We start from the raw sequence: 26637 nt of genomic DNA, 5'->3' as shown, positions 1-26637 counted from the left end.
GTCTAGTAACTATTACAGCACTTCAAATCAGAAATAAAATCATCGGTCATCTGAGACGTGACGTTTCAAAATGCGTAAACATGTTTGGTCCCAAAACAGAGTAAAAGGTCAAGAAAAGGGTGGGAGGGTTTGGTGGGAGGGAGAGGTGTCTTGGAAGAAGAAAAGGAAAACAGGAAAGGATGCTGGATGCAGGTCCCTGTACGGTGCCTCGTTCGTTCCAAGAGCGCCCTCTTCCTGTTACTGCACAGCGCCGTACAGCACGCTGCCACACCTCATCTCCGCAGATCTGTGACCTCCTCACCGTTCCTGCCCCCCTCCCGTCCCAACATCCTTGCTGGTATTGGCCAGCCACCATGCCAGTCACAGGATCGGCACCTCCGCCATTGGACGAGAAGATTGGGGTGCCGGGTAGGGCGTCGTGGTTGGGGGAGGGCGTGGGGGGTAGACCCTCACCGCCGTTCCCCCTTCAAGCAGAGCTTCGAAAACCCTCCGGGATCTCAAATAAAAACCTGTGCAGGGAGACAGCCTGCCGCTGGCTCCAGGCGCCCCCGCCCCGCCTCACTTCTTGACGGCCTGGCGGTAGCTGTGTCTCTGGCCTTCCTGCGCCTGGTGACGGTGGCTGTGTGTGTGTCTCTGGCCTTCCTGCCGGGGCGCGTGGGCGCTGCAGCCACTGGCCCTGCTGCTGCTGGCCTGGCTGCTGTCCTGCAGCGTGGGGCTGGAGTGGGCCCTCTGCAGGCCGTTATCATCCAGCAGCTGGGACTCAAACTCAGACAGGTCGTCCTCACCGCTTCGGATTTTGGCTTTCAGTAGCATGGCGTAGGTCCCATACCGCGTTTTCTATAAAGGGCGGTGTGGGTGTGGGTGTGTGGAGGAGAAGGGGACATGAAGAGAGAGAGAGAGAAGAAGAAATGTTATCATAATGACTTAATGCTTGACTGACTTTCCCATTTATTACTTTTCCAGTGAGTCCAGCTTACCTCAAACTCCAGATACTCATCCCGCTGGCGGTACTCGTCCAGCTCGCGCCCTTTCACCTTGCGGTCAGGAGGGTAGGAGCGCAGCTCAGCCAGTTCAGTGGAGATGGCACGGAACCGAGCTTCATGGGACTTGACCTGCTCCTCCTGCAAGTGCAGATTCAGAGAGAACCATCATCATCATCATCAAGTGCAGAGTCAGAGAGAACCATCATCCGGGAGATGAAGTCAACCATAAACACCTGCCTGCTTTGTTCTACATTTGGAACTTTATGGAAACTACCTCCATATGTGGTTTGGGAAAAGTGACACAAATCAGACTTGGAGCGTCCAGACTCATAAAACCAATCTGGATAAAGTCAATAATAGGTCACTAAAGTTCACAAATCAGATTTGGCCTCCTAGTCTGAACATGGCCTAAGGTCATGGTACCTCAGACAGTTTAGTGATGATCCTGTCTCTGACTCTAAGGTCATGGTACCTCAGACAGTTTAGAGATGATCTTGTTTCTGACTCTAAGGTCATGGTACTTCAGACAGTTTAGAGATGATCTTGTCTCTGACTCTAAGGTCATGGTACCTCAGACAGTTTAGTGATGATCCTGTCTCTGACTCTAAGGTCATGGTACCTCAGACAGTTTAGAGATTATCTTGTTTCTGACTCTAAGGTCATGGTACCTCAGACAGTTTAGTGATGATCCTGTCTCTGACTCTAAGGTCATGGTACCTCAGACAGTTTAGAGATGATCTTGTTTCTGACTCTAAGGTCATGGTACTTCAGACAGTTTAGTGATGATCTTGTCTCTGACTCTAAGGTCATGGTACCTCAGACAGTTTAGTGATGATCTTGTCTCTGACTCTCAGGTCATGGTACCTCAGACAGTTTAGTGATGATCTTGTTTCTGACTCTAAGGTCATGGTACCTCAGACAGTTTAGAGATGATCTTGTCTCTGACTCTAAGGTCATGGTACCTCAGACAGTTTAGAGATGATCTTGTCTCTGACTCTCAGGTCATGGTACCTCAGACAGTTTAGTGATGATCTTGTCTCTGACTCTAAGGTCATGGTACCTCAGACAGTTTAGAGATGATCTTGTCTCTGACTCTCAGGTCATGGTACCTCAGACAGTTTAGAGATGATCCTGTCTCTGACTCTAAGGTCATGGTACCTCAGACAGTTTAGAGATGATCCTGTCTCTGACTCTAAGGTCATGGTACCTCAGACAGTTTAGAGATTATCTTGTTTCTGACTCTAAGGTCATGGTACCTCAGACAGTTTGGAGATGATCTTGTCTCTGACTCTAAGGTCATGGTACCTCAGACAGTTTGGAGATGATCTTGTCTCTGACTCTAAGGTCATGGTACCTCAGACAGTTTAGTGATGATCTTGTCTCTGACTCTAAGGTCATGGTACCTCAGACAGTTTAGAGATTATCTTGTTTCTGACTCTAAGGTCATGGTACCTCAGACAGTTTGGAGATGATCTTGTCTCTGACTCTAAGGTCATGGTACCTCAGACAGTTTGGAGATGATCTTGTCTCTGACTCTAAGGTCATGGTACCTCAGACAGTTTAGAGATGATCTTGTCTCTGACTCTAAGGTCATGGTACCTCAGACAGTTTAGAGATGATCTTGTCTCTGACTCTCAGGTCATGGTACCTCAGACAGTTTAGTGATGATCTTGTCTCTGACTCTAAGGTCATGGTACCTCAGACAGTTTAGAGATGATCTTGTTTCTGACTCTAAGGTCATGGTACCTCAGACAGTTTAGTGATGATCTTGTCTCTGACTCTAAGGTCATGGTACCTCAGACAGTTTAGTGATGATCTTGTCTCTGACTCTAAGGTCATGGTACCTCAGACAGTTTAGAGATGATCTTGTCTCTGACTCTAAGGTCATGGTACTTCAGACAGTTTAGAGATGATCTTGTTTCTGACTCTAAGGTCATGGTACCTCAGACAGTTTAGTGATGATCTTGTTTCTGACTCTAAGGTCATGGTACCTCAGACAGTTTAGAGATGATCTTGTCTCTGACTCTAAGGTCATGGTACCTCAGACAGTTTAGAGATGATCTTGTCTCTGACTCTCAGGTCATGGTACCTCAGACAGTTTAGAGATGATCTTGTCTCTGACTCTCAGGTCATGGTACCTCAGACAGTTTAGAGATGATCCTGTCTCTGACTCTAAGGTCATGGTACCTCAGACAGTTTAGAGATTATCTTGTTTCTGACTCTAAGGTCATGGTACCTCAGACAGTTTGGAGATGATCTTGTCTCTGACTCTAAGGTCATGGTACCTCAGACAGTTTGGAGATGATCTTGTCTCTGACTCTAAGGTCATGGTACCTCAGACAGTTTAGAGATGATCTTGTCTCTGACTCTAAGGTCATGGTACCTCAGACAGTTTAGAGATGATCTTGTCTCTGACTCTCAGGTCATGGTACCTCAGACAGTTTAGAGATGATCTTGTCTCTGACTCTCAGGTCATGGTACCTCAGACAGTTTAGAGATGACCTTGTCTCTGACTCTAAGGTCATGGTACCTCAGACAGTTTAGTGATGATCTTGTCTCTGACTCTCAGGTCATGGTACCTCAGACAGTTTAGTGATGATCTTGTCTCTCACTCTAAGGTCATGGTACCTCAGACAGTTTAGAGATGATCTTGTCTCTGGCTCAGGTCATGGTACCTCAGACAGTTTAGAGATGATATTGTCTCTGACTCTAAGGTCATGGTACCTCAGACAGTTTAGAGATGATCTTGTCTCTGACTCTAAGGTCATGGTACCTCAGACAGTTTGGACAGGGTCCCGGGCAGCAGCGGCCGGCTGAACTTCTTCTGGGAGCCAATGGCTGCTGGGAAAGGCGGGGCTGAGAACATGGTTGCCACTGTGTTGATCCGTGTGATCCAAGACTGCATCTGCTCAGCATTACTACACACCCACACATGCACACATACACACACACATACACACACACACACAAACCACAAACACAAGCAAATTACAAACATAATCCCACCTCCCAACACACACACACACACACACACACACACACACACACACACACACACACACACACACTCACTCACATAACCCCACCTCCCAACACACACACACACACACACACACACACACACACACACACACACACACACACACACACACACACACACACACACACACACACGCACACACAGCTTATCAGTTACCCTCCACACATTGGCACATAGCTAGCTCACAACATCAAAGGGAAAATCATCAGAGAACGCAGCCTTTCTGTTGACAAAGAAATAATTTTGCAGCCAATTAATACTTGAGAAAAGAGCCTGTTATGCACTAACAGACGCATTAGAGGCCCATGAGAATAATCAGATTGAATCAGACTGCCTCGCTCCAAGTCCCTGGAGAGAGAGAGAGAGAGAGAGAGAGAGAGAGAGAGAGGGAGACAGAGACAGAGACAGAGAGAGAGAGAGAGAGAGGGAGGGAGACAGAGACAGAGAGAGAGGGAGAGAGAGACAGAGAGAGAGAGAGAGAGAGAGAGGGAGACAGACAGAGAGAGAGAGAGGGAGACAGAGGGAGAGAGAGACAGAGAGAGAGACAGAGAGAGAGAGAGAGAGAGGAGGGGTGCAGTAGTATCTGGGACAAATGCAAGCTGCAACTGGAGCAGAGAGCTCATCCTCCTGGGGGCTGGAACATGTGGCCACTCATGTGCCACTTCCTGGATCCTGGTCAAATGCACACATATACACCCTCTGCATCATTTTACATACATTTATACACACACACATGGCCACACACATTGACACCCATGCAAACACAACTGCCCTTCACTACTGCTGCACGAAAGCTCAGCTGCGATAGGCCACAGAGAGAAGCTAGTCTGGACATGGTTTAAGCGGTGACCTTGATGGACCACAGAGAGAAGCTACTGTAGTCTGGACATGGTTTAACCAGTGACCTTGATGGAGCACAGAGAGAAGCTAGTATGGACATGGTTTAAGCAATGACCTTGATGGACCACAGAGAGAAGCTAGTCTGGACATGGTTTAAGCAATGACCTTGATGGAGCACAGAGAGAAGCTAGTCTGGACATGGTTTAAGCGGTGACCTTGATGGACCACAGAGAGAAGCTAGTCTGGACATGGTTTAAGCAGTGACCTTGATGGAGCACAGAGAAGCTAGTCTGGACATGGTTTAACCAGTGACCTTGATGGAGCACAGAGAGAAGCTAGTCTGGACATGGTTTAACCAGTGACCTTGCAAAGTCAAGATAAGACGAGGCTTAATTTCTGCTGGGCCATTCAGCCGAGGTGCAGCATTAAGGTCCTGTCTTCAAATATGAGAAGCTGTGCTGCTGACACCGTGCTGCCAGTAGGGGCACTGGGTGTGTCTACACTACTGTAGGTGTGGCTGTGTTGTGTCCATTCCACAATTCTCTACCATTCCAATTCAGGGACAGGGACAACATGGAGAGAAAGGGACTCACGGCGCCTGGAAGAGGTAGACCCTCCAGTCAGCGGTGCGCAGGTAGAAGACGTTGGGCCTCTTGCTGTAGTCTGAAGCCTTCATGGCCAAAGCGTGATGGATGGACACAGCGTTCTTCAGATCCTCATCAGATAACTGTTTGTCAGGCCTGTACTCGCCCTGGCATGGCCAAATACATGAGAAATCAAAGCAATAATTCACACTTAACCCTTATTAAAGCAGGCGACTAAGAATATATTATTTGAAAAAGTCAGGTTATGCATTTGAGGAAGAAGGGAGAGTTACAGGCTAAGGGGGCGGGGCTGTGCACATTGTCATTGGACCTGTGTATTTGATAAGCCAGCGCCTTTCTGCAATTCATTCTCTATGGTAAGGACGCTCTACGAGCGCTCCTCTTTCAAGGACTGCACCTGGCGTTTAAGCGCTGTTGGCGGCTAGTGTTTTTGGCCGGAGCGCTCTGGGTGTGTCAAGCTGAAAAAAGTTAACATTTGGAGGAAAGGCACGCTGCTCGTCAGTGTCACTCCTCCTACCTCTTCTCCTGCCAGGGGGATCTGCTGCCAGAATTGCCAATAATCTGGCTTTCATGTTTACAGTGCGAACAATCAATAACATCAAACAGATGAAACCAGCTGGCTACCGTCTGTGTGCTCGTTGCGTCCTGAACTGTACTGCGTGCGACGGCAGGGAAAAACTAAACAAAACGCAGACACACAAAAAATGCTCCGTGCTCTGCGTTTTGTGCGCGTTGGAAGCAGCCGCGGCGGCAAGCCCCCCCCCCTGGAAATGTCTTTCGAGAAAAACAAAAACTTAATTTATAACAACTAAACTAGCCTAATACACAAATATTCTGAAGTTTATTCTAAAAATATAAATTAATTAAAAAAATAATCCACTGATCGATGTATTGGTGCTCTGTTCATCAATAGTAGAAGTGAAAATTCCCAGCCTCCTTGAACACAGCATTTACACACCTCCATGACTGGCTGGCTGGTCTGACCCATGCGCTGCACCGGGCCGGCCCATTTTTTATAGAGGGGTTCTCCCCCTACTGGCAAGTGATTATGGCATGGTGTGAGAGAAGGACCTCCCCTCTGCTCTGCTCAAAGTGGCCTGCTCCATCTCAAAGCGTCTCAACCGCGGAAGTTCAATTTCCTTACATACATGTAATCTACAGCTAAAATGGACATAAAACAAGCGTCTAGCGTTAGTATCGCGCGCCTTTATATTGATCAAGCCTTTATGTTGATGGCCATCACAAAGGAGATACTTTATTTTGCTTTGTACACGGACTGGACTGGACAGCACAGGATCGAGCGCACTGATGTTAATAGGTAGGCATGCAGGGCATGGAATTTATATTTGATATACATAATGGCTTTGTTAAGACTGCTTGCCTACTGTGCTGTTGTGTTTTTTGGCCGCCATGCCGTGCTCATGCGTGTGGTGTGAATGTGTTTCAGTGTAAACAGTGTTTGTATAGTTAAGAGTCTTATTTCATGACGTGTGCGTCATGTACAGTACACAGACGATGTGCTGCCTTGTGGCGCCGGCAGTTGTGTTGGGGATGGCGTTTCTCTGAGGCATGTGAAGCTTCTGTACGCATATCAAACCTATTGGACTGTTGCTGACTGTTACATAACTGTCATTCTCCCATGAAAGTTTGTTGTTTTAGATCACAACTTCTGCGTGGGAAGTGGGCGCCTCTTTCAGGCCCCGTTTGTGTGCTCAGTCTCAGGGCGGACACTCAGACCACAAGGCCACTGAGCTGGTTTTCATAAAAGTATCAAAACGCCTGTTGTCCAGCTCAGTCACTATACAGTCTTGTCACTGGTGTGGTTGTTATATAGTGCAGTCTATATGAATGGTTCTATTTCTTTTTACTCTGGCACAGACTATTGATGAATGGATGTGCCTGTGTATGTGGCACTGTTTATTTACATATAGCCTATATGCAGTGATTAGCCTAATTTGTCTCTAAAATATAGCACATTTTAAATATTTTGTGTAACTTGTGAATATAAACTCTTGATTTACCATCTAAATGTGTGTGCTGCATATAGCCTTGTGTAACTGGACTCATCAGTCTCAACATACAGTGTGGCATAGGGCTAAATACACAGTCAGTCTTCAGCTCATTGAAACACATACATGCATAATGTTGGGTTGGGGATTTGGCTCTCAATGGAAAAGCAGTGGGCCCTCCTTGTCTAATAGTAGAGCCTAATTCACACCCTATCAATCATATTATTATTATTTCTTATATTAGTGGTTCTCAACCTTTTTACACAAGTACCTGAGAAATGACCACCATATGAATGTATGAGAGGGAGGGCCCCCCGCGTACCACCAGTGGTACCTGTCCTGTACCACAGGTTGAGAAGAGAACCACTGTTTATTTATGTAGAAAAAGTTAGCCCCCGCTGTAAATATTTAAGCCCCCCCTTAGCCCCCCCAGCCACAATTGGCTGGAGCCGCTACTGGTTGGAAGTGCTCTCGACATGATTTCCAATGCGTTGTGATGTGAAAAACACAGGTCCAATGTGCACAGCATTATAAATATTTAGGACTTACTGGTAACCCTTTATTTTACAGGTACCCTAGTTACATATTAACTATTTGTAATTACACATGAACACCAAATACAGTAATTACCAATAGTTATAAATGATGTTCATATGTAGTTACATTGTAACAGACCTGTAAAATGGAGTGAGTCTGTTCAACTGTAGTTCATATGTAGTTACATTGTAACGGACCTGTAAAATGGAGTGAGTCTGTTCAACTGTAGTTCATATGTAGTTACATTGTAACGGACCTGTAAAATGGAGTGAGTCTATTCAACTGTAGTTCATATGTAGTTACATTGTAACGGACCTGTAAAGTGGAGTGAGTCTATTCAACTGTAGTTCATATGTAGTTACATGGCACCGGACCTGTAAAGAAGCTCTGGCCTGGGAGGGTGATTGCTAAAATCCAGTGGTGGATTCGAACCACTGAACTTCAGATTGCAAAGCAGGCGGCTTTAACCACTCAGCCACGAGGGCTTTCCAACTTTCTTAGTGGAGTTTGGGAGGATAGCTGTATGTCAGTCAGATGTAGTTGTCACTTCCTAGCTTTGTTATTATAAGCATAGACTTGGGGGAAAATGTTGATACTTTGTTAGTTGTAGCTTGAAAGACAGGCAATATTGATTAATGTGAATGCATTTCTGCAGTGTGACTGTGCCACTCCACTTTACAGGTATGTTACAATGTAACTACATATGAACTACAGTTGAACAGACTCACTCCATTTCACAGGTCTGTTACAATGTAACTACATATGAACTACAGTTGAACAGACTCACTCCATTTTACAGGTCTGTTACAATGTAACTACATATGAACTACAGTTGAACAGACTCACTCCATTTTACAGGTCTGTTATGTAATTTAGAACTATTGGTAATTACTGTGTAATTACATTTGGTGTTCATGTGTAATTACAAATAGTTCATATGTAACTAGGGTACCTGTAAAATAAAGGGTTACCGACTTACTCTAGATGACATCTAACCTTTGAAGAAGGAATAAATGTCTTATCAGACTCTGCAAGTAGGGCACTGGGAGTTGTCCTTAATAAGGTTAAGCTATGTAGGGATCTATACACAGTTGTATAAATCTTGTGTCTGTCCTATTTTAGATGATGGTGCAGGAGTCTGGGGTTATTTTAGATGATGGTGCAGGAGTCTGAGGTTATTTTAGATGATGGTGCAGGAGTCTGAGGTTATTTTAGATGATGGTGCAGGAGTCTGAGGTTATTTTAGATGATGGTGCAGGAGTCTGGGGTTATTTTAGATGATGGTGCAGGAGTCTGGGGTTATTTTAGATGATGGTGCAGGAGTCTGAGGTTATTTTAGATGACGGTGCAGGAGTCAGAGGTTATTTTAGATGATGGTGCAGGAGTCTGAGGTTATTTTAGATGATGGTGCAGGAGTCTGGGGTTATTTTAGATGATGGTGCAGGAGTCTGAGGTTATTTTAGATGATGGTGCAGGAGTCTGAGGTTATTTTAGATGATGGTGCAGGAGTCTGGGGTTATTTTAGATGATGGTGCAGGAGTCTGAGGTTATTTTAGATGATGGTGCAGGAGTCTGAGGTTATTTTAGATGATGGTGCAGGAGTCTGGGGTTATTTTAGATGATGGTGCAGGAGTCTGAGGTTATTTTAGATGATGGTGCAGGAGTCTGAGGTTATTTTAGATGATGGTGCAGGAGTCTGAGGTTATTTTAGATGGTGGTGCAGGAGTCTGGGGTTATTTTAGATAATGGTGCAGGAGTCTGGGGTTATTTTAGATGATGGTGCAGGAGTCTGAGGTTATTTTAGATGACGGTGCAGGAGTCTGAGGTTATTTTAGATGACGGTGCAGGAGTCTGGGGTTATTTTAGATGATGGTGCAGGAGTCTGGGGTTATTTTAGATGATGGTGCAGGAGTCTGAGGTTATTTTAGATGATGGTGCAGGAGTCTGGGGTTATTTTAGATGATGGTGCAGGAGTCTGAGGTTATTTTAGATGATGGTGCAGGAGTCTGAGGTTATTTTAGATGATGGTGCAGGAGTCTGAGGTTATTTTAGATGATGGTGCAGGAGTCTGAGGTTATTTTAGATGATGGTGCAGGAGTCTGAGGTTATTTTAGATGATGGTGCAGGAGTCTGAGGTTATTTTAGATGATGGTGCAGGAGTCTGAGGTTATTTTAGATGATGGTGCAGGAGTCTGGGGTTATTTTAGATGATGGTGCAGGAGTCTGGGGTTATTTTAGATGATGGTGCAGGAGTCTGAGGTTATTTTAGATGATGGTGCAGGAGTCTGGGGTTATTTTAGATGATGGTGTAGGAGTCTGGGGTTATTTTAGATGATGGTGCAGGAGTCTGGGGTTATTTTAGATGATGGTGCAGGAGTCTGGGGTTATTTTAGATGATGGTGCAGGAGTCTGCGGTTATTTTAGATGATGATGGTGCAGGAGTCTGAGGTTATTTTAGATGATGGTGCAGGAGTCTGGGGTTATTTTAGATGATGGTGCAGGAGTCTGAGGTTATTTTAGATGATGATGGTGCAGGAGTCTGAGGTTATTTTAGATGATGATGGTGCAGGAGTCTGAGGTTATTTTAGATGATGGTGCAGGAGTCTGAGGTTATTTTAGATGATGGTGCAGGAGTCTGAGGTTATTTTAGATGATGGTGCAGGAGTCTGAGGTTATTTTAGATGATGGTGCAGGAGTCTGAGGTTATTTTAGATGATGGTGCAGGAGTCTGGGGTTATTTTAGATGATGGTGCAGGAGTCTGAGGTTATTTTAGATGATGATGGTGCAGGAGTCTGAGGTTATTTTAGATGATGGTGCAGGAGTCTGAGGTTATTTTAGATGGTGGTGCAGGAGTCTGGGGTTATTTTAGATGATGGTGCAGGAGTCTGGGGTTATTTTAGATGATGGTGCAGGAGTCTGAGGTTATTTTAGATGACGGTGCAGGAGTCTGAGGTTATTTTAGATGACGGTGCAGGAGTCTGGGGTTATTTTAGATGATGGTGCAGGAGTCTGGGGTTATTTTAGATGATGGTGCAGGAGTCTGAGGTTATTTTAGATGATGGTGCAGGAGTCTGGGGTTATTTTAGATGATGGTGCAGGAGTCTGAGGTTATTTTAGATGATGGTGCAGGAGTCTGAGGTTATTTTAGATGATGGTGCAGGAGTCTGAGGTTATTTTAGATGATGGTGCAGGAGTCTGAGGTTATTTTAGATGATGGTGCAGGAGTCTGAGGTTATTTTAGATGATGGTGCAGGAGTCTGAGGTTATTTTAGATGATGGTGCAGGAGTCTGAGGTTATTTTAGATGATGGTGCAGGAGTCTGGGGTTATTTTAGATGATGGTGCAGGAGTCTGGGGTTATTTTAGATGATGGTGCAGGAGTCTGAGGTTATTTTAGATGATGGTGCAGGAGTCTGGGGTTATTTTAGATGATGGTGCAGGAGTCTGAGGTTATTTTAGATGATGGTGCAGGAGTCTGAGGTTATTTTAGATGATGGTGCAGGAGTCTGGGGTTATTTTAGATGATGGTGCAGGAGTCTGGGGTTATTTTAGATGATGGTGCAGGAGTCTGGGGTTATTTTAGATGATGGTGCAGGAGTCTGGGGTTATTTTAGATGATGGTGCAGGAGTCTGCGGTTATTTTAGATGATGATGGTGCAGGAGTCTGAGGTTATTTTAGATGATGGTGCAGGAGTCTGGGGTTATTTTAGATGATGGTGCAGGAGTCTGAGGTTATTTTAGATGATGATGGTGCAGGAGTCTGAGGTTATTTTAGATGATGATGGTGCAGGAGTCTGAGGTTATTTTAGATGATGGTGCAGGAGTCTGAGGTTATTTTAGATGATGGTGCAGGAGTCTGAGGTTATTTTAGATGATGGTGCAGGAGTCTGAGGTTATTTTAGATGATGGTGCAGGAGTCTGAGGTTATTTTAGATGATGGTGCAGGAGTCTGAGGTTATTTTAGATGATGATGGTGCAGGAGTCTGAGGTTATTTTAGATGATGGTGCAGGAGTCTGAGGTTATTTTAGATGATGGTGCAGGAGTCTGAGGTTATTTTAGATGATGGTGCAGGAGTCTGGGGTTATTTTAGATGATGGTGCAGGAGTCTGAGGTTATTTTAGATGATGGTGCAGGAGTCTGGGGTTATTTTAGATGATGGTGCAGGAGTCTGGGGTTATTTTAGATGATGGTGCAGGAGTCTGAGGTTATTTTAGATGATGGTGCAGGAGTCTGAGGTTATTTTAGATGACGGTGCAGGAGTCTGGGGTTATTTTAGATGATGGTGCAGGAGTCTGAGGTTATTTTAGATGATGGTGCAGGAGTCTGGGGTTATTTTAGATGATGGTGCAGGAGTCTGAGGTTATTTTAGATGATGGTGCAGGAGTCTGGGGTTATTTTAGATGATGGTGCAGGAGTCTGAGGTTATTTTAGATGATGGTGCAGGAGTCTGAGGTTATTTTAGATGATGGTGCAGGAGTCTGGGGTTATTTTAGATGATGGTGCAGGAGTCTGGGGTTATTTTAGATGATGGTGCAGGAGTCTGAGGTTATTTTAGATGATGGTGCAGGAGTCTGAGGTTATTTTAGATGATGGTGCAGGAGTCTGAGGTTATTTTAGATGATGATGGTGCAGGAGTCTGGGGTTATTTTAGATGATGATGCAGGAGTCTGAGGTTATTTTAGATGATGATGGTGCAGGAGTCTGGGGTTATTTTAGATGATGGTGCAGGAGTCTGGGGTTATTTTAGATGATGGTGCAGGAGTCTGGGGTTATTTTAGATGATGGTGCAGGAGTCTGAGGTTATTTTAGATGATGGTGCAGGAGTCTGAGGTTATTTTAGATGATGGTGCAGGAGTCTGAGGTTATTTTAGATGATGATGGTGCAGGAGTCTGGGGTTATTTTAGATGATGGTGCAGGAGTCTGAGGTTATTTTAGATGATGATGGTGCAGGAGTCTGGGGTTATTTTAGATGATGATGGTGCAGGAGTCTGGGGTTATTTTAGATGATGGTGCAGGAGTCTGAGGTTATTTTAGATGATGGTGCAGGAGTCTGAGGTTATTTTAGATGATGGTGCAGGAGTCAGAGGTTATTTTAGATGATGGTGCAGGAGTCTGAGGTTATTTTAGATGATGGTGCAGGAGTCTGGGGTTATTTTAGATGATGGTGCAGGAGTCTGAGGTTATTTTAGATGATGGTGCAGGAGTCTGGGGTTATTTTAGATGATGGTGCAGGAGTCTGGGGTTATTTTAGATGATGGTGCAGGAGTCTGGGGTTATTTTAGATGATGATGGTGCAGGAGTCTGAGGTTATTTTAGATGATGGTGCAGGAGTCTGGGGTTATTTTAGATGATGGTGCAGGAGTCTGGGGTTATTTTAGATGATGGTGCAGGAGTCTGGGGTTATTTTAGATGATGGTGCAGGAGTCTGGGGTTATTTTAGATGATGGTGCAGGAGTCTGGGGTTATTTTAGATGATGGTGCAGGAGTCTGGGGTTATTTTAGATGATGGTGCAGGAGTCTGGGGTTATTTTAGATGATGGTGCAGGAGTCTGGGGTTATTTTAGATGATGATGGTGCAGGAGTCTGGGGTTATTTTAGATGATGGTGCAGGAGTCTGGGGTTATTTTAGATGATGATGGTGCAGGAGTCTGAGGTTATTTTAGATGATGGTGCAGGAGTCTGAGGTTATTTTAGATGATGGTGCAGGAGTCTGGGGTTATTTTAGATGATGGTGCAGGAGTCTGGGGTTATTTTAGATGATGATGGTGCAGGAGTCTGGGGTTATTTTAGATGATGGTGCAGGAGTCTGGGGTTATTTTAGATGATGGTGCAGGAGTCTGGGGTTATTTTAGATGATGGTGCAGGAGTCTGAGGTTATTTTAGATGATGGTGCAGGAGTCTGAGGTTATTTTAGATGATGGTGCAGGAGTCTGAGGTTATTTTAGATGATGATGGTGCAGGAGTCTGGGGTTATTTTAGATGATGGTGCAGGAGTCTGAGGTTATTTTAGATGATGATGGTGCAGGAGTCTGGGGTTATTTTAGATGATGATGGTGCAGGAGTCTGGGGTTATTTTAGATGATGGTGCAGGAGTCTGAGGTTATTTTAGATGATGGTGCAGGAGTCTGAGGTTATTTTAGATGATGGTGCAGGAGTCAGAGGTTATTTTAGATGATGGTGCAGGAGTCTGAGGTTATTTTAGATGATGGTGCAGGAGTCTGGGGTTATTTTAGATGATGGTGCAGGAGTCTGAGGTTATTTTAGATGATGGTGCAGGAGTCTGGGGTTATTTTAGATGATGGTGCAGGAGTCTGGGGTTATTTTAGATGATGGTGCAGGAGTCTGGGGTTATTTTAGATGATGATGGTGCAGGAGTCTGAGGTTATTTTAGATGATGGTGCAGGAGTCTGGGGTTATTTTAGATGATGGTGCAGGAGTCTGGGGTTATTTTAGATGATGGTGCAGGAGTCTGGGGTTATTTTAGATGATGGTGCAGGAGTCTGGGGTTATTTTAGATGATGGTGCAGGAGTCTGGGGTTATTTTAGATGATGGTGCAGGAGTCTGGGGTTATTTTAGATGATGGTGCAGGAGTCTGGGGTTATTTTAGATGATGGTGCAGGAGTCTGGGGTTATTTTAGATGATGATGGTGCAGGAGTCTGGGGTTATTTTAGATGATGGTGCAGGAGTCTGGGGTTATTTTAGATGATGATGGTGCAGGAGTCTGAGGTTATTTTAGATGATGGTGCAGGAGTCTGAGGTTATTTTAGATGATGGTGCAGGAGTCTGGGGTTATTTTAGATGATGGTGCAGGAGTCTGGGGTTATTTTAGATGATGATGGTGCAGGAGTCTGAGGTTATTTTAGATGATGATGTAGGAGTCTGGGGTTATTTTAGATGATGGTGCAGGAGTCTGGGGTTATTTTAGATGATGGTGCAGGAGTCTGAGGTTATTTTAGATGATGGTGCAGGAGTCTGGGGTTATTTTAGATGATGATGTAGGAGTCTGGGGTTATTTTAGATGATGGTGCAGGAGTCTGGGGTTATTTTAGATGATGGTGCAGGAGTCTGGGGTTATTTTAGATGATGGTGCAGGAGTCTGGGGTTATTTTAGATGATGGTGCAGGAGTCTGGGGTTATTTTAGATGATGGTGCAGGAGTCTGAGGTTATTTTAGATGATGGTGCAGGAGTCTGAGGTTATTGTTTGCAAATACTGCGTCACAACCACCATTGATCACAACAAAATGTTCCAGGTCCTCCGGTTTCCTCCCACAGTCTAAATATATGCAGTGTTGGTGTAGTATGTATATAATCTAGTAAAATGTTATGTATATGATGTATATAGCTTATGTTGTGTGTAGATATATGATGATGCTATGTAAAGTCCTTTGAGACATGCTTGTGTGATAAGGAGCTATAAACAGAACTGAATTGAACTGACACATTGACATATAAATTACTTAGTTTCTGATATTACTACTACTACTACTACTACTACTACTACTACCACTACCACTATTACTACCAATAACAATACTAATGACAATAAATCTGACCGGCACCTCTAAGTAAGTAGTACATCATCACCTGTAACCTAACACCTTGCAGAATAACTCCAGTAGGTGGCTTTGTTTTCACCCTCAGTGAGAGCCTCTGATCTGAGCTGACATGTTGGCAGTTGGACCAGAGCACACAGCCATGTGTAAGTGCAACAGTAGCCATGGATGCTGCTGGCAGAGGCTTTGCCACGCCAAGGCCAGGACCAGTGGTCCATATGGGCCCTCTGCACCGTGCCAGGGTCTGACTCACTGGCCAGGGTCTGACTCACTGGCCCAGGCACACTCCACACACAACAGTCACATTATATCACAGCGCTTTTCACACTATGTCAACAGGAAACAGGAGCCACCCAGCCATCTCCTTGGACAGGTTGCTTGATCAGTGTTTGTATATTATTTCCCCCTGATATTCTCATTTTGATGGTGTATGGTTCTATAGTGTATTTTGTTTCGTTTATTTGATTTTGTTTGCAATGTATTTTATGTACTGTGTTGATAAACCAAATCTACGGTGACATCTCACCGCTGGTCGGACTAGCTGCTAGTTTTCAGTAAACTCAAGTTGTATTGTTTTTATTCTGTGGCCCAACAGGTAAATTAGGTCTCCAAACTAACATTAGTGAAAGTGTTGTTATTAATGAGATATGAAGGCATCAAACATGTGTTTTAGACTGAACCATTTTCTCTTTATCTCAGTTGTTCCCTGCCCAGTTTGCTCTTTAATGTGCTCCATTAAATTGTATGTACGTGAGGCATTGTCTACCCGGACGTTATTGCGAACAAACATTGTGATTGGGTCTATAGTATACACAGTATATACATAGTATACACAGTAGAAAGTAGAAAAAAGTCCAAGGCAACTCTTCTTATGAATAAAAAGCCTTTATTCTAACTTGGCTAGTTCAAACACTCCAACATGTTTCGGCCTAAGCCTTCATCAGGGACAATCTGAATGAGCCGAACCCCAGTGCTGACAGATAACAAGGTCTTGATTACCAATGACCAACAGCTTGTGCCTAGTCATGTCATAGTAAATCACATCAGTTACATCTGTAAAGCCTGTAGGGGTCAGCAAATACCAGATACTTTGAATACAGATTAACAAAAAAACATCAAAAATCCATGAAACATCACAGGAAAATACAATAAAAGACCTAGAAGACTACTCTAGGTCTTTTATTGTATTTTCCTGTGATGTTTCATGGATTTTTGATGTTTTTTTGTTAATCTGTATTCAAAGTATCTGGTATTTGCTGACCCCTACAGGCTTTACAGATGTAACTGATGTGATTTACTATGACATGACTAGGCACAAGCTGTTGGTCATTGGTAATCAAGACCTTGTTATCTGTCAGCACTGGGGTTCGGCTCATTCAGATTGTCCCTGATGAAGGCTTAGGCCGAAACATGTTGGAGTGTTTGAACTAGCCAAGATAGAATAAAGGCTTTTTATTCATAAGAAGAGTTGCCTTGGACTTTTTTCTACTTTCTTATGGACTTTCCCCTTTTGAGTTCCAAAGAGCACCTTCTTTTTTAAATTTATCAACTTTGATCCAGAGCGTCGTAGCCCTCTCTTATATTATCTTCTTATAGTATACACAGTGTATATACTATGTATATACTGTGTATACTATACACAGTGCCAGCAATCTTCAGTGGGCGCTCCTATAGCCAAAGCGGTTGTTATATCATAAGAGACATTGCTTTTTAGAGAAACTAATGATATCTATAGCCTAGGGATGCACCGATCCACTTTTTTCACTTCCGATCCGATTCCGATACCTGAATTTGGATATCTGCCGATACCGATAATATGCCGATACCAATATTTTTCTTGAATGTACAGTATAGGCAAAGATTTGGCCAATTAAAGTATTTTTTTTTAATATACCTTGCAAAAAGCAGACAAAATTAAGAAAATATACAAGGCAAAGAAGGATACTCTTATACATTATTATACAAATTACGGCCAGCTGTGCGCTGGAATTGAAAAAAAAAAAAAAAAAAAAAAAAAAAAAAAATCCGATCCGATCCGTGAATTAGTGCACAAATCTCCGCAAACACTGGGATATATGCAACGTCATCCGCTGCACGCGATTACAGACGGCAAGGATGTGCAAGTAAGTCAATTAAGTTCAAGTTATCCGGGTCTTCTATTAAATTCGGCATGCAAATGGTCCACCAAGCTGCGATATTTTTTCGTATTAATGTTTCATGCTGCATAGCCTGTCATTTTTCCTAATAAAAACCGCGACCTTAAACTCACATTTTTTAACTGAATTTGGCCCATAATTCGATGGCTGACAGCAAGCTCATTTTTAAAGCTAGAGTGGTGATCTTTATACCATATGAAAGTAGAAGAAATAAGGAATCGATTGGGACCAAGCATGTCAACGTAGCATGTCGGGAAGGGGGGGTAAATAATGCTCCAAAGTTGATTAATTGGAATGTAAGTAAACGCGTATGTTGATAGTGCAGGGGAAGGCACACTCTGGTTCCAGATGCAAGAAAGTGTAATTTAACGCTATTTGACAACAGTTTCGGCCGTAGCCTTTGTCAAGTCTCATACAAACACAGTGCAAGACAGCCATTATAAAGACAGGTGGGCTGATTGAATGGACAACACCTGTCCTGTGAAAGCACACCTGAGTGTGATTACAATGACATCATAGGATCAGTCATGCAGTAATTGGCTACATTTAGACAGTAGATTAATCAAAACATTGATGTCACAGGTAGGCTGTATACCATAATATATCATGAATCTATGCGAATAAATAGATTTATATAAATAGTAATCACAGCCTAATGCATAGAGATAAATCCTGAAACAAGAAGAAAAAAGAAGAAAAGAGCATACAGTATATAGATATAAGGGTTTGTGGACTACACACAATCTGACCAACTCTAAATTGTGTGTCAGCTGTTTCATCCATCTTATTTTTCTTCAATCTTGCAAAAATTCACCAGCTTCTCGCAACAGTTGTAGCCTAAGCCAGTGGTTTTCAAAGTGGGGTCCCCAGGAAAAAGGGGGAATAATCTATTTTCACAATAATTCCATCCATAAGTAACACAATCTAAACTAGTGTAGAAGTGAGTAACTAAGCTAATAATAACCATAACAGCACAAATAATTGAGAAAAATCTCAAAATAAATATACAGTATTTACTCTAAGAAATAAAATAATGAGAAAAGGAACAATTATTGATGGTTAAAACTGAACAATGATATCACAACAGTCTAATCCTAATGCTGAATTAAAATGAGATATTCCTCTAAATCTATCTTCACACTGCAAAAGAAAAGAAAAAAACGCCCAATTTTTTGGGGCGTTTCCTCTCTTGCTTTCAAGCTCAAGCTCAGGAGCCGCCACTGGTGTGAATGTATAGTACAGTACTGTATGAGTGTGAATGTATAGTACAGTACTGTATGAGTGTGAATGTATAGTACAGTACTGTATGAGTGTGAAGGTATAGTACAGTACTGTATGAGTGTGAATGTATAGTACAGTACTGTATGAGTGTGAATGTATAGTACAGTACTGTATGAGTGTGAATGTATAGTACAGTACTGTATGAGTGTGAATAGCCACCTTTTGCAGGTAAAGAATCAGCCCCTTTAGGATGACATAGAATGTTTTCCATCCTCTCTTCCCTCTCGGTGCTGTGAACAGAACAGGACAGTGTTGACAGTGAGTGTGGCTGCAGTTATGACACAGATCAAATATCATGTTCTTGTAAATAATCTACTGTCATTCACGCACAGTGTTTTGATTCTGAGATGTATAATGGTAGTATAGTGTTAGTAATGACACTATAGACAGGATACATCTTTTAGCATAATAGTATTGGGTATGGGTGCAGTAATATTGGACATGTGTAATATTGAAATGATGCTCAAATCTGAGTTCTGCACTTGCTGCCATGCAGCAATAATGTTATTTTTCATATCATGAAAGAAGCGAGCTTGGTAAATGAAAGGGTCTGAAGCGAGCCTGGTAAATGAAAAGGTCTGAAGCGAGCTTGGTAAATGAAAGAGACTGAAGCGTACTTCTCTTGCCGTCCGAGTCGGCGTGGACTTTGCGGACCAGGAAGCCGTTCTTGTACAGCATTGCTCCAGAGGGATGATCCACTTCCGGCAGGGGCTTCCCACTGCTGCCCACCCGCTTCATGGATCTGGCCACGTTCATGGAGGCGTTCATGGAGGCGTTGGAGTCGCACAGGTTGTCCCCGAGCTCTGAGAACGATTTCCGCAGCTCTTCTTCGTCACTATAGAGACCACACACACAAAAAAGATTCCAGAGTGATCAAGACTTATGTGTCATGCCTCATTAGCAACGGGCATCAACACATTATCATTCGTCCTGTCCTTTTGCCTCTCACTCTGCCTGTTACACAAGGAACAGCATAGGACCTCTTCACTCTGCCTGTTACACAAGGAACAGCATAGGACCTCTTCACTCTGCGTGTTACACAAGGAACAGCATAGGACCTCTTCACTCTGCCTGTTACACAAGGAACAGCATAGGACCTCTTCACTCTGCCTGTTACACAAGGAACAGCATAGGACCTCTTCACTCTGCCTGTTACACAAGGAACAGCATAGGACCTCTTCACTCTGCCTGTTACACAAGGAACAGCATAGGACCTCTTCACTCTGCCTGTTACACAAGGAACAGCATAGGACCTCTTCACTCTGCCTGTTACACAAGGAACAGCATAGGACCTCTTCACTCTGCCTGTTACACAAGGAACAACATAGGACCTCTTCACTCTGCCTGTTACACAAGGAACAGCATAGGACCTCTTCACTCTGCCTGTTACACAAGGAACAACATAGGACCTCTTCACTCTGCCTGTTACACAAGGAACAACATAGGACCTCTTCACTCTGCCTGTTACACAAGGAACAGCATAGGACATCTCACTCTGCCTGTTACACAAGGAACAGAATATGACCTCTCACTCTGCCTGTTACACAAGGAACAGCATATTACCTCTCACTCTGCCTGTTACACAAGGAACAGCATATGACCTCTCACTCTGCCTGTTACACAAGGAACAGCATAGGACCTCTTCACTCTGCCTGTTACACAAGGAACAGCATAGGACTTCTCACTCTGCCTGTTACACAAGGAACAACATAGGACCTCTCACTCTGCCTGTTACACAAGGAACAGCATAGGACCTCTTCACTCTGCCTGTTACACAAGGAACAGCATAGGACCTCTTCACTCTGCCTGTTACACGAGGAACAACATATGACCTCTTCACTCTGCCTGTTACACAAGGAACAGCATAAGACTTCTCACTCTGCCTGTTACACAAGGAACAACATAGGACCTCTTCACTCTGCCTGTTACACAAGGAACAGCATAAGACTTCTCACTCTGCCTGTTACACAAGGAACAGCATAGGACCTCTTCACTCTGCCTGTTACACAAGGAACAGCATAGGACCTCTTCACTCTGCCTGTTACACAAGGAACAGCATATGACCTCTTCACTCTGCCTGTTACACAAAGAACAACATAGGACCTCTTCACTCTGCCTGTTACACAAAGAACAACATAGGACCTCTTCACTCTGCCTGTTACACAAGGAACAGCATAGGACCTCTTCACTCTGCCTGTTACACAAGGAACAGCATAGGACCTCTTCACTCTGCCTGTTACACAAGGAACAGCATAGGACCTCTCACTCTGCCTGTTACACAAGGAACAGCATAGGACCTCTTCACTCTGCCTGTTACACAAGGAACAGCATAGGACCTCTTCACTCTGCCTGTTACACAAGGAACAGCATAGGACCTCTCACTCTGCCTGTTACACAAGGAACAGCATAGGACATCTCACTCTGCCTGTTACACAAGGAACAGCATAGGACATCTCACTCTGCCTGTTACACAAGGAACAGCAGAGGACTTCTCACTCTGCCTGTTACACAAGGAACAGCATATGACCTCTCACTCTGCCTGTTACACAAGGAACAGCATATTACCTCTCACTCTGCCTGTTACACAAGGAACAGCATATGACCTCTCACTCTGCCTGTTACACAAGGAACAGCATAGGACCTCTTCACTCTGCCTGTTACACAAGGAACAGCATAGGACTTCTCACTCTGCCTGTTACACAAGGAACAACATAGGACCTCTCACTCTGCCTGTTACACAAGGAACAGCATAGGACCTCTTCACTCTGCCTGTTACACAAGGAACAGCATAGGACCTCTTCACTCTGCCTGTTACACAAGGAACAACATAGGACCTCTTCACTCTGCCTGTTACACAAGGAACAGCATAGGACCTCTCACTCTGCCTGTTACACAAGGAACAGCATAGGACCTCTTCACTCTGCCTGTTACACAAGGAACAGCATAGGACCTCTCACTCTGCCTGTTACACAAGGAACAGCATATGACCTCTTCACTCTGCCTGTTACACAAAGAACAACATAGGACCTCTTCACTATACCTGTTACACAAGGAACAGCATATGACCTCTTCACTCTGCCTGTTACACAAAGAACAACATAGGACCTCTTCACTATACCTGTTACACAAGGAACAGCATAAGACCTCTCACTCTACCTGTTACACAAGGAACAGCATAAGACTTCTCACTCTACCTGTTACACAAGGAACAGCATAAGACCTATTCACTATACCTGTTACACAAGGAATGTGTAACAGGTGCAGTAATATTATCTAGTGCTGGTGTCTTGGCAGAGCCTTGGCAGAGCTCAGAGAGCGCAGAGTATTTACAAAGCTTCATGTGCCTAGGGGAAACCTGAGTGGATGAAATGACGTTTTCAAAGCTTTAAATGTGTGTTTTCCTCTCTCAATCTCCCCTGCCATCTCTGTGGTGTGCTTTCCTCCTGTTCTCCTAAGGGTCCACTCTCCTTGATAAAAACCACAGTGAGTGAGTGACACCATCGATCTCGTTCCAGCTTTGAGGTGAAAAACAGGGGCATCTCGCCACAGAGGACCACTCCTCTCACCAATAAATTGCGGACCTGTCACCATTTCTTACCCTCCCTCTCGATGTTCATGAAAAGCACTTTAGAAGTGAGAAAGTCACTCCTCTACCCTAAAAAAACACTTCACAGCTCCACCAGGGAAGGCAGAGAGGAGAGAAGCAGTATTCCTCATCATCATTCTCATCTTATACTTGAACCCAGACCACTGGCTGTTGACTATGTCCGAGAATACAGGTGAACCACACTCTATTCCTTATTGACTATGTCCCAGAATACAGGTGAGCCACACTCTATTCCTTATTGACTATGTCCCAGAATACAGGTGATGCACACTCTATTCCTTATTGACTATGTCCCAGAATACAGGTGAACCACACTCTATTCCTTATTGACTATGTCCCAGAATACAGGTGAACCACACTCTATTCCTTATTGACTATGTCCCAGAATACAGGTGATGCACACTCTATTCCTTATTGACTATGTCCCAGAATACAGGTGATGCACACTCTATTCCTTATTGACTATGTCCCAGAATACAGTTGGGCCACACTCTATTCCTTATTGACTATGTCCCAGAATACAGTTGGGCCACACTCTATTCCTTATTGACTATGTCCCAGAATACAGTTGGGCCACACTCTATTCCTTATTGACTATGTCCCAGAATACAATTGAGCCACACTCTATTCCTTATTGACTATGTCCCAGAATACAGGTGATGCACACTCTATTCCTTATTGACTATGTCCCAGAATACAGGTGATGCACACTCTATTCCTTATTGACTATGTCCCAGAATACAGGTGATGCACACTCTATTCCTTATTGACTATGTCCCAGAATACAGGTGAGCCACACTCTATTCCTTATTGACTATGTCCCAGAATACAGGTGATGCACACTCTATTCCTTATTGACTATGTCCAGAATACAGGTGAACCACACTCTATTCCTTATTGACTATGTCCAGAATACAGGTGAACCACACTCTATTCCTTATTGACTATGTCCAGAATACAGGTGAACCACACTCTATTCCTTATTGACTATGTCCAGAATACAGGTGATGCACACTCTATTCCTTATTGACTATGTCCCAGAATACAGGTGATGCACACTCTATTCCTTATTGACTATGTCCCAGAATACAGGTGATCAACACTCTATTCCTTATTGACTATGTCCCAGAATACAGGTGAGCCACACTCTATTCCTTATTGACTATGTCCCAGAATACAGGTGAGCCACACTCTATTCCTTATTGACTATGTCCCAGAATATGTGGGGGAACGGGCACTGCACTAGTAAATAAATAATAATAATAATAATAATAATAATAATAATAATAATAATAATAATAATAATAATAATAATAATAGTCAAAGTGAGAGAGAAAACAGATGCTTTACTGTGTACTATGCGTTTGTGTTTTACAGGGATTTGCCACATTAGGAGCAGATCGATGCCGTATGGCTGTAATAATAAGCATCTCTATACATCTTGTTACTTCACCAGGCGGCACCCGTGTAAAAGTTCAGCCTGAAAATAGAAAAATGGCTGGATGCCGAATCCCCCTGAGAACACGCTATGAGTAACCAACAGCACATAACAGCAGTTAACCCCCTGAGAACACGCTATGAGTAACCAACAGCACATAACAGCAGTTAACCCCCTGAGAACACGCTATGAGTAACCTACAGCACATAACAGCAGTTAACCCCCTGAGAACACGCTATGAGTAACCAACAGCACATAACAGCAGTTAACCCCCTGATAACACGCTATGAGTAACCTACAGCACATAACAGCAGTTCACCCCCTGAGAACACGCTATGAGTAACCTACAGCACATAACAGCAGTTAACCCCCTGATAACACGCTATGAGTAACCTACAGCACATAACAGCAGTTAACCCCCTGATAACACGCTATGAGTAACCTACAGCACATAACAGCAGTTAACCCCCTGAGAACACGCTATGAGTAACCAACAGCACATACTGTAACAGCAGTTAACCCCCTGATAACACGCTATGAGTAACCAACAGCACATAACAGCAGTTAACCCCCTGAGAACACGCTATGAGTAACCAACAGCACATAACAGCAGTTAACCCCCTGAGAACACGCTATGAGTAACCAACAGCACATAACAGCAGTTAACCCCCTGAGAACACGCTATGAGTAACCTACAGCACATAACAGCAGTTAACCCCCTGCAGGAAGCAGAGAGAGTGAGAGAGACAGAGGCAGAGCCAATGAGCATGGAGCCTGTTGCCTGGTAACTGCTGGCCTGCCTGGATCCCATTCTACACAGAAACAAAGTGGAGGAGCTGGAGAGCGGGGGGGATGGATGGAAGATAGATAGATAGAGAAGTGAGGAGACAGAGAGAGAGGGGGGGGGGGGGGGGGGGCTTGGGAAACAAATCCAGAAAAAAGACTAAGCTGATCCTTCTCAGATGGTACTGTAGAACATTATCAACAGAGGATGGGTGAGATGAGAGGAGGCTGTGGTAGCGATGCATTGGGAGAAAGAGATGGGTGAACAGGTTGGCTAGTTGTAAGGAGGTGCATGCTGGGCGCTACCCATCCATCCATCCATCCATTTCAGTCTGTCGCAAACACTCTTCCTTTCTGTTTTTTACAGAAATCAAATCTGTATCTTCCACTATCTCTAACTTGTTGACTCTCTCTCTCTCTCTCTCTCATGTCTCTGAACCCCGAGAGCTCCTCTCCACCCCCGCTCCTAAATGAGAAAGCATGTGTGCGCGCGCGTGTGTGTGTGTGTGTGTGTGTGTGTGTGTGTGTGTGTGTGTGTGTGTGTGTGTGTGTGTGTGTGTGTGTGTGCGAGAGAGAGAGAGAACATGTGGGTGCATCCAACTGTACTGTTGAGAGTGACCATGTGCGTGTCTGTCTCTGTGGGGGTGTGAAATAACATCTATCGCTGTGTTTTTCATCAGGGCGCAAAAACACACGCACAGGCACGCACACACACACACACACACACACACACACACACACACACACACACACACACCTCTAATCAGATGTACTGTACATGCCAGATTTTACATGTACAATAGTATTCATGTATTCATGGCAAGGTGTTTGTGTGTCTAGAAAAATAATGTTTCTATCCCTGGTTTTTTCGATAGCCTACTGCAAGGTGGTGGCCTGGTGGATTGGATAGAATAGAATAGAATAGAATAGAATAGAATAGAATAGAATAGAATAGAATAGAATAGAAGGTAGGATGGGAAATTATCTTTGGCCTCACCCCAGGCACAATGAAAAACATGGTTAGAAACAAGAAGTTCAGCGCAAAACAGTACAGTGCATGAAATCACAGATGACAGTAAAGCTGGAAATATATATATAAATATAGTTCCACCATCGCCTCAACTTGGAACCCTGCCGGCAGCAGCTGGTCCTATACTCTCGAACGTCAGCTTGACGAGGGGTCGCAGGGGAATCCCCAGCAAAATGAGTAAATTGTGTGATTTCACTAGGATTTCAATGACTAGAAGTTAGCCCAAGGAGAGAATGTAGTGCATATACTTGGTAATAGCTTTCACTCTCTCCTGTTATCTCCCGATCTATATTATATTATACTTGCGCTGTTCGCCTCAGCTGCGTCGAGTCACATTTTCGAGGAGCTGCACGCAGGCTGCGCCGGCAGGCTCACCGACCGCGGTGCACCCCTCGGTACATTCGGCGAGGGGTTTGACGTGGAACTATATCAAGGCTTTAGGTGGACGGCACGGTGGAGCAGTGGTTAGCACTGTTGCCCCAAAGGAAGAAGGTCCCGGGTTCGAACGCTGGTCCGTCCCAGGTCCTTTCTGTGTGGAGTTTGCATGTTCTCCCCGTGTTCCCACCATCAAAGACATGTATGATAGGCTTAATATGCCCCTGAGCAAGGCACTGGCAATCGAAATGGAGTTGGTCAAGGCTGAGAGGAGTTGTGCCAGTCCTCACATACTGTAGCATTGTACAGCCTAACAACGGAGAATCCAGTTGGGCTCGTCTGAGGACGCCCTAATAATAATAAATAATAATAATAATAATAATAATAATAATAAT

At 44.0% G+C, this 26637-nt stretch overlaps 1 protein-coding gene across 1 annotated transcript in view; it reads right to left on the bottom strand.

Annotated features, from left to right (window-relative positions):
- Window positions 1-558: 558 nt before the first annotated feature.
- Window positions 559-26637, bottom strand: part of LOC310775601 (uncharacterized protein) — a gene marked incomplete at both ends in the record, with an annotated part of 70174 nt that continues 44095 nt past the window's right edge. The window contains 6 exons of the mRNA XM_083635765.1: window positions 559-837; window positions 978-1121; window positions 3757-3901; window positions 5457-5614; window positions 19169-19239; window positions 19627-19844. Coding sequence (XP_083491891.1) covers window positions 559-837; window positions 978-1121; window positions 3757-3901; window positions 5457-5614; window positions 19169-19239; window positions 19627-19844 — 1015 coding nt within the window. The remainder of the gene's footprint in view (window positions 838-977; window positions 1122-3756; window positions 3902-5456; window positions 5615-19168; window positions 19240-19626; window positions 19845-26637) is intronic.

Source organism: Poromitra crassiceps (assembly GCF_964638095.1).
Source record: "Poromitra crassiceps genome assembly, chromosome: 4".
NCBI classification, from domain to species: domain Eukaryota; kingdom Metazoa; phylum Chordata; class Actinopteri; order Beryciformes; family Melamphaidae; genus Poromitra; species Poromitra crassiceps.
The sequence above is the reverse complement of the archived record's forward strand: the minus strand, read 5'-3'. Positions and strand labels throughout refer to the sequence as shown.